Source organism: Apaloderma vittatum, unplaced genomic scaffold, assembly GCF_000703405.1.
Source record: "Apaloderma vittatum isolate BGI_N311 unplaced genomic scaffold, ASM70340v1 scaffold11913, whole genome shotgun sequence".
Lineage (NCBI taxonomy): Eukaryota > Metazoa > Chordata > Aves > Trogoniformes > Trogonidae > Apaloderma > Apaloderma vittatum.
The window spans coordinates 12,791-23,539 of NW_009709830.1; the positions used below are offsets into that span (position 1 = coordinate 12,791).

At 37.4% G+C, this 10,749-nt stretch overlaps 1 protein-coding gene across 1 annotated transcript in view; it reads left to right on the forward strand.

The window, feature by feature from the left end:
• The window catches only part of ANKRD12 (ankyrin repeat domain 12), a gene marked incomplete at its 5' end in the record, with an annotated part of 19,936 nt that extends 11,582 nt beyond the window's left edge, over positions 1-8,354 (forward strand). Inside the window, 4 exons of the mRNA XM_009867079.1 lie at positions 2,614-2,712; positions 4,307-4,450; positions 7,365-7,460; positions 7,802-8,354. Of these exons, the coding sequence (XP_009865381.1) occupies positions 2,614-2,712; positions 4,307-4,450; positions 7,365-7,460; positions 7,802-7,987 (525 nt within the window). The remainder of the gene's footprint in view (positions 1-2,613; positions 2,713-4,306; positions 4,451-7,364; positions 7,461-7,801) is intronic.
• Between the last annotated feature and the right edge of the window lie 2,395 nt (positions 8,355-10,749).

A 10,749-nucleotide genomic window follows, 5' to 3' on the forward strand; every position in this document is an offset into this window, starting at 1 on the left:
GACTGTCTCTTTGACGAGGATACCCAGCAGGGTCCTCTGGCTGTTCTTTCCTTGAAGCCTTTAATTTCAGTTTCCTTTGAGACGAGAACATTTTTTAGCTTTGTCCAAACCCACTGCTGGCTCTCAAGCTGGGGTTTCCAGCAGGTGGTGTGAGACTGCTCCAGTCCTGTTTGCAGATTTTGAGGCTCTGAGGCTCAGTGTTGCCGTGTTTCCCGGAAGAGACCAAAAAACCCATAATTTCATAAATTTATAGTAAACAGAGGCAGTTCTGTATTTAGCTTTATGTTGTGGAAGGCAGGATAGGGCTGACTGGCATGTTTGTAAATGGTTACAGAGTCGGGAGTCATCTCCAGGATCATAAGAACCTGTTGCTGCCGCACCGGCGGCCTTTGGCGCTGCTGACACTCACGCTGTCACAGAACGTGCGAGGCTCCCCGTTACTGCTGCTGAGAAGCCCTCATCATGGGGGTCAGGGGGGGGTGCGTGTCTGTGTGTGTCTCCCCAGGGTGTGTGTGTCTCCCCGGAGTGGGGCTGTCAGGCAGAGGCATTGGGGCGAGGGAGCAGCCCTGGGAGCTGGCCGTCACCTGCCAGGAGGTAACAGCAGCTTCACGGGGCACGGAATTTTCTGACGTGCCCAGATACATAGTCCACACAAATTCGCTGCCTAGATAATTAAGTCCTTTCCAGCTATTTCCGACAGTGCTGCTTCTTATCTCTGTTGCAAAATATAAGGGAATACCTTTTTATAGTGTTTGGAGTTGTTCACCTAACCACAGAATATTATTATATGTTTACCAACTCTGCTGCATGAACTCAAAGAACATCTATGGACAGGTTACCTTGCTTCTTATGCTTTGTGCTTCTTGGTTAGCAAAAGCACTGAGCTTTTTGAGACATCTTTTGGAGTTTAGTAAAATCAGCTAAATAAGAAGCATGGTGTTGCTACAAGCGTCTTGTCTTCTTTTATTGAAAGAACACGACAGCACTGCTGCACTGTGCCATGAGTGCAGAGTTTCCAGGCAAAACTCGACCACAGTGTGGCTTGGGGCTAAACTTAAACATGCTGATATCCATTGTGATTGAGACAGATTATTCCAGGAGATGTTTGTGGTGTGTCGTTGTTGTTGTGTTTGTTTTTAATACTGATGGCTTATACAAAATCACAAATGCCATGAACATTACTCACCAGTTTGGGAGCCGAACTGTTTTCGTTGGGAGAAGTGTATCTTGCCTAGTAATTTGAAACATCATGGAGTTGAATGTCATTTTACACCAAATAATAACTTCAGAAATGAACTGCAATTAGTTATTCAGTGTGTTCTTGAACTCCTAAGATACTGGCTAACTTTCAGATGGGGAAAAAATTGTCCTGAAATAATTTTCAAAGAGAACAATTGAATAACTTTTCATAGATAAATCACTTTGTTACTGGAGTGTATAGGTGCAAGGTTGATACTAGTAACGCAGTGTGCCTGTATTTTCATAATAATTACTTCTTGACAGTTGCAGCTTCCATATAATGAAGTAAAATTTCTAAGCGTCTATGTGTTTGTGTTAGGTACAAGGCAGAGTATAATACCTGTAGGTATGTATTTCAGCTGTGGTTTCTTGAGTATCAGAGGTAGTAGGCAGCATTTCATTTAGTTTCAAGGAGTCTTTCTAAAGCAGTGTCAGTGCTCTTATATCTAGTAGTTGTTAAAACCCATACTGAACTGCCAAATGGAACCTGCACAGAGAAAAGTAAACTTCGGGTGGAGCCTTAAAAAGCCCAAGATGTTTATTAGTTACTTCTCAATAAACATCTGATTTCTGCAGTTACCATGAGGGCTCCAGGTGCCTTTTCAGTGTTTGTCACACGGCTCAGTCAGGACAGTAATACCAGTTGTTTTCTATAATTGACTGAAAATGCAAAATATTGAGAGTGCAGCCAGTCAATAACAGTGCTGATAGCTCACTCAAGTCCATTTTTACTTTTGATTTATTTTTAGGCATAATCTTTTAAAAAAACTTATTTGAATAACTGACAGGAGGAAACACTTTTCCAAGCCACTGCCCAGGGCTCCAGTGTACTTTTTTGTGCTTGCCTGTGTTCTGCATGATTGTAAGATTAGGAATATGGTTGGTTGTCTTTTGTGCTGTAAAAATTGCCGGTAACACTGGATAGGCATATAAAGTGACTTACTTTTTTACCAATATTTTTCTTTCTCTTACTTTGCTCTTGTATTTGGCTAGGCAGTTTTTAACTTCTCAAAATGAGCAGCTGAGCTTTAAAGAGTCTTTAAAATGGAAAGCAGGTTGTGGTTTTACTATCTTCTAATGTATAGCACCTTTAAAGAACAGCTGTGGCATGCTGACCATAAGTGGTTAAAAGTACCAAATAGTTTGAAAAATGTATTAACTTTATGGTAAAGAGTCCTTAAAACCTTTTATTGCAAATGGTTTGAAGTAACATAATTAATGGAATGTACAAAACTCATATTTTCCCTAAAAAATATCTTGCTTGTGAATTGTTTGTTGTTTTTTTTTTTAAATAAATGCTCATGTCATCGTAGGCAGTGTTAAACATACATTAAATCCATATTCACTATAGTATCTATAAAACTTTTTCAACAGATTACACCGCCTCCCTCACTGTCAGAGCCACTTAAGGAACTATTTAAACAACAGGAGGTTGTAAGGATGAAACTACGTTTGCAGCACAGTATTGAAAGGGTAAGACTAAAGTAATTATTTTTCCCCAACTTTAGGGGTTTTTTTCCTTTTTCAGTGAATGAATTAGACTTTATTTTGCTCAATTTAACGTTTCGGAAGTAATCTGCCTTCTATCCAAATTTATAGATTGGAGAAACTTGCAAATAGAAAAAAAAAGGTTTGGACAACTTTTAGCAGAACACTCAAGTCAGTCAGATAGCAGCTTTTTCCTGTTAATTGCTCTAAGATGTGGCCCAGATTTTTCCCAGGGGCAGTGGAGAGTGGGAAGAAAGCTGCAGAGTCTAGTTTTGAAAGCTAATAATGGTTGTAGACTTCAGAACCAAATTGACTGAGTTAAAAGAATTGAAGCAAGAGTAAATTCTATATTGGTTAGAAGACACATGTGGCTCTGAGACTAAACCATTATTTGCAATATTCTGCTTGCAAAAACTGCTTAAAATTATGTTAGAACTACAACTGGTAGGCTTCGCTGAATTTGAACACGGAAATTCAGAAAATATTCGTGGTTTAAGAATATTCTTTATTTTCAGGTTGCTCAAACCTTTTTCCTTGTTTGTCTTGTCAATATGGTGAGCCAGATTGCTTGTGGACACAGAGAGGACCCTTTTTGCACATCGGATGTGTCCTAAGGATTTCTACAGTTATACAAGCAGCTGACTCATTAAAACCCAATGTTGTGGGATCTTTTATTAAGTTGATTTCAGCGTGGCTTAACAAACCAGTTGAAGCAGGGCTTTTACTTGAATTCAGTATGCAAGAATGCAAACGTGAGATTCAAGTTCTGGCTGACAAGAAATTTTTTGTAACCAAAGGAAAGATCTTTCTTCTGTTTTCCAAGTTTTTATAATCCACCTTCTTTTCTTCTGGTAAAAATTGGAACCATTATGTTGCAAACGCGTTAAACACACGCATACATTCTTTTGTGTCTTACAAAATTCTGCACATTTTTAGTTATTTTGCTCAAATAAACTGTTCTTCAAATCAAATCCACTTTATACAATTATAAGTCAAATTTGTCAAAGCAAGCTATATTTTCTTGTCGCAGTTCAGGAGAGGATCTTTGGCCAGCTGTGAATTTATGGAGTTTCTGCATTTTAAAAAAAACAACAAAACAAACAAACAAAAAACCCAAACAACTAAAAATTGCTTAAATTATCCCACAAATTATATTTCTGCTTCAATTTGGCCTTTGTGCCTGGCATAACAAGCATGTGACAAAAATCTTTCTAACTCCAGATTCACAAACCTATATCCCAGTCCTGTGCTCCTCATACCTTTTATCTTTCACCTTCTTCATTAACTAGGACTTGCCTTAGTCGCACTAAGTGGGGAATCTGGACATGACAATCAGCCAGCAGTGGTGTGGGGGAAGAAGGTGTTTTCAGTTCTGACATTCAGGGAACGCTCTTGACATCATTAAATCGAAACTTTGCATTTGGTTAGATGAACAACCGCAGCCCATTTCTCACATTGCTTACTCGAAAGAGTAAAACCCTAAAGAGAAAAGCTTAAATGAATGCACATTTCTGTGGATCAAGCTGAAATGCTTAATTTATCAAATGTATATTTATACGTTGATATCTTATTCAATTAGGAAAAGCTTATTGTTTCTAACGAACAAGAAGTTCTACGTGTTCATTATCGAGCAGCAAGAACACTAGCTAATCAAACACTACCGTTCAGTGCCTGCACTGTTCTGCTGGATGCTGAGGTTTATAACGTGCCTCTGGATGCTCAGGTAAAGAGATGGAATTTCAGACAAAAACGTTTGTTCTAGCCTGACTCTGAAGGAGTGTTTGGAGAGAATTCTGTTTTCATACTGAAATTGTCATTGATTTGTTATAGATTGCTACTTTGATTGGGCGTCATTTGGGTGTACAATAACAAGAGCACATGGGTATATGTACGCTGGTTTTCTGTTTTGTACCGCATCTGGTTTTCTTTCAACTCCAAAAATTTTGAGAAGGAAAAAATGAGAACCTTACTCTGCTGATTTTTATTGAATCAAATTTCGATCATAGACAGAACTTATTTTGGAAGCTTACAAATAGCTTAAACAACAACAAAAAATATCAGAACATAAGATCACTTTTTTTAGTAGACCAGAGAATCAGAACACAGCAGCATGTGATGAGATTCGGTTTTGAAATTTGAAATGTTTTGTGGAGATGTTCATATTATAATTTTCTTCTCTCTATATAAGGCAGTCATTAGAACTGTTCCATAAAAACCAGATGACCAACTGTGAGATGTTGAATGCTACCAGATGGAATTATGTTTTTCAAAATCACGTCAAGCTCTTTATTACTTGTATGCGCCATGTTATTTGCACATTCAGAGCTGGTGTTTAGTCCTGATTAAAACACAAAATGACCAGTATACTTTATAATCTACATACTCTTTATGGATTACCACTCAGAGGTTTGCTGCAGCCATATCTCTTGAGAGCGTAAAATTTCATGGTGGTGTTATTTTGTGATGAAAGGTCTGCTAACTAACAAAAATGGAAACAGCATGCAGAACCTGTTTCAGTGACTGAGGAGCACATAATGCAAGGAAGGAATTTGATGGTTTGGATGTAATAAAAGTGTTGATGCATTGGATGTTGGGCATTTTAAAATGAAACACCTACGTTTCCAATGTATGTTGAATTCTGCTTTAGTCCTGGGAGCCCTGTATAGAACTGTTACAGCTTCCAGTGTTTCCTCAGTCTATTATTGCATTTTTCCCCATCTCTAAAGAACTAGAGCTGTGCACAGTGAGGTGATAAAAAAAATTATGGGCACTGCATTGTTTTTCCATTGTAAGATTTAAACCGACATTATTTTAAATTACCATTTTCTTTGTAAATCTGATAGGGCAAAAATGAGATCTTTCTCTTCTGTTAACAGTTCAAATATCATCTGTGTTAGTTCTGAAGTTCAGAGTGTCCTTTGCTTTTTTTTTTTTCTGGTCCAATTTAGAGGCCCTGAGCTTCTTAGAAATAAGATATATCTGATTTATACATATATCTGCATTTTTATAGTTAACATTTTGCAATTGATTTTAAATAAACTGATTCTATATTTGAATTCTGTGAAACAAAAGGAATCTTTATCAGGGGAGATGTTGTGACTTGTTTTTTTTCCCCTGCAAGTACTGTAGCTTTTTTCACCATCTATATAATAACAGCAGTAGTGCTAAAGTGGCTCTTCTTCCCCCTCACTACCTCAACAGGTTTGTGTTTCAATCTGTGGTAGTTTTTCTAGAAAATGATAATACTGAACATAATGTTCAGCCAAGTATTAAATATATTTTTATTATAATTGAAATCAAAGTTTTAAACTACCAACTTGATGGTTTGATTTAAAGTTGATTCATAGGAACCATGTAGATGCATAAGAAACCATTCTCTTACAATGCGTTCTGCCACTTTCCTGTTACCCTGCTGGTAACTCTTAATTTTTTATTCTACAGTGAAGAAACATTGCTGGTGAAACTTTTCTTGAATTAGAGCAAATAGCTGGGAAATATTTGTAAGGAGACATCTGGCTTATTTTGCAGGAAAATGATCACCTCAGAACTGGTTTTTATGGGATTTCTCAGTCTTTGGAGGCTTATCTTTATGGTTGCACGTGTTAGGCAGAGCTCGAGAACCGTACTTTGCAGTTGTGTGGGTCAGACCGACGGTGGAGGAGGAAAGAGGCCCGAGTTCCGGTGAACAGACTCTTAGCTGGTCACAGCTCACCTCCTGCAGCTCAGGGTTACAAAATCAGTGTTGTTGAGGGCTCTCTCTGCAACCAACCTGACCTTGATACCCAAAATCTCAGCTGTTTTCAAGAGATTTCAGTCTTGGCAGTTTTTTTTCCCCGCTTCTTGCGCATTGCTAAAGAGCACAAATTCATAGAATCATAGAATAGCAGAGGCTGGAAGGGACCTTAGAGATCTAGTCCAACCTCCCTTCCTGCAGTATCTTTTTTTTCCCCCCCGAAAAAGTAACAGCAGTTTGTATTTAAAAGTTACATTGGCATAGTTTGGCTTTATGACTCTATAGAGTATCTATTTACTCATGATGGGCAGATGTGACATTCCAGATTCTTATTAAATAATGTGGGTTTTTAAAAATAATTATTTCATTGTACAGGACGTAAGATGTGTCTGCTCGCTTTTTTTAATCTCCTTTTGGAGATTTTGATAGTAAAAATATTTTTTTGACTATTGGTTTTATTGAATATTTATGTAGCCAATTAAGTTAGGCTGCTTAAGTTTTCCTTTATTAATGTTTTCACTTTTCCCTGGGAGAATATTCATTTTATTTGTTACTGAATTTTGAAGAGAACAAAGAGAGAGCAATTTTGTGGGAGGGTCTGCCATATACTGATTAAGACTTTAGTGCATAAATCTTTAAGATTCCTATTCCAAATTTCAAAACTAAACTACCAGTAAATAGGTTGTGGGAGTCTGAAAATACCCATTTTTAGTGAGCAGCTGGCTAACAGTGAAAGTGGTGGCCAACTTTTATGCTGATAATATACATTGATACTTCAACTTTGAATTTATTTTACTATCTGAAGTATTGTTTATGAAGGTCCCACAAAGTAGGTTTTATATTTAAATGGTGTTTAAGACTGAATCGTCAGATAACTTAGTTTGAATAATGTATTTTTTTGCAGGCTGATGACAGCAAGACGTCAGTGAGGGATCGATTTAATGCAAGACAGTTCATGTCATGGTTGCAGGACGTTGATGACAAGTTTGACAAATTAAAGGTACGCTCCTTTGTCTTTCCACTTTAAAAAAAAACCTCAAAACCCCACAAAACTAATTTAATGTCAGTGTGAAGATGAGGTGAATAAATAGTTGAATAAATAGTAGATTTATATGCAGTATCATAGGCTATTGTAGAGGTTTTAAGAGCAACATAGAAGAGGCTCTGGCAATATAGAAACCTAACCTTTGTTGCTATATAGCGTAATGGAATAATCTGCAAATTTCTAAATGCATAGTGAGGAAATTACTACCACCAGAGAGGCTCCTAGATATTTATTTCTATTTTCAAACTTGTATTTTTTTGAATATTGAAATAACTTCTTTCTCAATTTTAAAATAGACGTGCCTTTTGATGAGGCAGCAGCATGAAGCAGCGGCTTTAAATGCGGTACAGAGACTGGAGTGGCAGCTTAAACTACAAGAACTTGATCCTGCTACATACAAATCTATCAGCATTTATGAAATTCAGGAGTTTTATGTTCCTCTTGTTGATGTTAATGATGACTTTGAATTGACGCCAATATGACAGCTAGCTCACCCTTTCCCTCAGACAACTAGAGACTGAGGTGCAGTGGTACACAAAGGTATTTTTCTTCTAAGACCGAGCACTTAATTCTGTGGAATACTACCTTTCTCAGTAATTCACGTGTTCCTTCAGAGAAGTGTGGCATGGGCTCTTCTTCAAACACAGAAGACAAAAGCTAATCTTCAAGTCAGTTTCTCAGCTACTGCCATTATCTGTATTCTAAAATTGCCTGTAGTTTTAGAGTTTATTGCTGAAAAAGATGACAAAACATGGTGGTTTAACAGCGCTGGAAGCTGTTAATAACTAGAACAGCCACCAAAAAACAAATGATACTTAAAATCTGCTATAAAGCTTTGTATTACGAAACTTCAATAACAGTTGAACTCCCGCAGAAGAAAAAAAAATATGAAAAAGCCTGTGGAAGAAAATATAAGGCTCGAAGGAAAATAGTCTATTAATCTTATTATATTTTGTAAATTACTGTACAATTTTTTTTTGAAAAAGATGTAATATTGTTTTCATTTTTAAATAATTTATTTTATATATACTGTGCAAATGTAAATAGTCTTGTAATTAATGTTCAAACCTGTAAAAAAATAGATATTTTAACTGTAAAACTGTTTTTGTCTAATGTTTTATTGGACCAAAGTTGTAGTTTTTATTAAGTGTAGTGTGTTCCTGGTTGGCAGTTCTTTTTTTGTATGGCATGTGTTTGATTTAGCTGCTTGTTTCATCACCATAACTGTAAAAGAATTGAAAATTGACTGTATTGCATGCTTCACAGAACTCTTAACTCTTTGCTTCAATAACTGATACCTAACCAGTTGTAATATTTACAAAATCATATTTCATATCAGTCTGCTGTTGTAATGCCATACCTATGACTTACTATACTGAAAATATTTTTGTGTAAAACAAAAAAAAAAACCAACTTTTGCTCTTCTATGGAGGTCTCGTAATAGAGCCTATTTTTTCCAACAAAATGCCTTTGAATGAAAATTCTTAAATTGTATATTGTCTATTTTAATATTGATCTATGGAAAAATATGTAAATAGATGTAAATACAATGTTTAATAAATTTTATTGGTCATGTTATTAGTTGGAATATATTAGTTGGAATTTCTTGATAGTGTCATACTTGATATATCAAACCTTAACGTGAGGAGGCTCAATGGAAAACTAAAAAAAAAGCCCCATGTTGTGACAGTTAATGCTTTCTTATTCTTAGTAGTTAATGAGCAAACAGTTAATTATTTATTAATAGGAGGTCAGAGATATTGATGAAAAAGATTTGTTCTCCTCTAGCTCATAAATTATTCAAGAATGCTTGGGATCTGATGTCTGTGAAATGACTTCTGACAAGGAACGGGGCTTAGGCAAGAGACCCGGTTACCCAGAGAAGAGCTTGAAAGTATTTGGTTTGAACTGATCTTTCATCACTAGTGAGCTACTAGTGTGTACTTGTTCCTTATACTTGCATGAATGCCCAGGGTGCCTTTTTTGTGATGGAGAGAGGAAATGGGCACTGAACTAGAGACTGTATGGACAGTGGGCTCCTTCCCGTGTGCACATCACTGCTAGTTCCAATCAAGAGTAAAGTAACAGTAACTCAGGCACAGTTAAACCAATTAATATGTAGTTCTTGCCCTGTGATTTTTTTTTTTTTTTCCTTCCCGCTTTTAACTTGTTAGGTACCTGTGGGGGGAGAGTTGTTCCTGCTGTAGAATTTTAAAATAATACAGAAATCTGTATTATCTGCTTAAAACGACAAGGAAAAAAAAATTGATAAAGCTGCAAGGCTTAAATTAGTAAGTGGGTGCAAATTTACTTCCATCAGATACTTAAGAGGTAACAAAAGGTAATGTGTGTACCTGGAAGGGGAAGAACCCAATATAGACTTTTTGAAGCACGGGGTATGAATGATTAGGAGTATTGCATAAAAACCAGAGAGGATCAACTGGGTTTCAGGAGCATTGGCTGTTAGGCAAGAGGCGGGTGACAAAAATACTTGGGAGAGAGTTTACAGCTGGAACTCGGTGCAGTGGTACGTCTGTGTGTTCTTGGGGTGCCAGAGTCCAGCAGGGCATGAGCGGTGCCGCAGCAGTTCCGTGCCCTGCGCGGCCACAGAACAACCTGTTGGTCTAGCAAGGCTGGGAGGGAGGTGGGGGTTCGAGTGTGTTGGAAGCTTGTCCTCTGGAAGTATCAGCAGAAACATTTTTGTGATAATTTAAAAATATTTTGGCAGTATCCTATCTTATAAGATCTGAAGACGGATGTTTGTCAGGGCTAGCTTCTGTTGTCTTTGCAAGGAAAGCTGATTTCCTATTACCAGGATCTATGAAATGGGTTTTTTGTGATTTTTGTTTGGTTTTTTTTTGAATTGCAACTGCTTGGTAAAAATGCTGTTGCTCTGAGAGAGGGGACTGTCCAAATGTTGAATTCCTTTAGACGGTGATCTCTTGGCTTCCGATTTGAATCCAGAGTTTGTTCCAGTTGTGGTTGCTTGTGGGTTGTTTTGGTTGGGTTTCTGTTTGTGTGTGTGTGTGTGTTTGTTTCGTTTTCAAGTTTGCGGGGTGCTGGCGTGTTGTTTGAGGACATCCCGCTGTAAATTTCTCTCAGCATAGCGGTGCGACTCCGGAGGGGAGGAGGCGCCATGAGACAAAACGCAGTAATAACTCGCCGGGGGAGAAGGCCGTATCTCTCCCCCAACGGCTACTCTGAGTTTCTGGCTACCGAGCCAGGTCCCCAGGGACAGAATTCC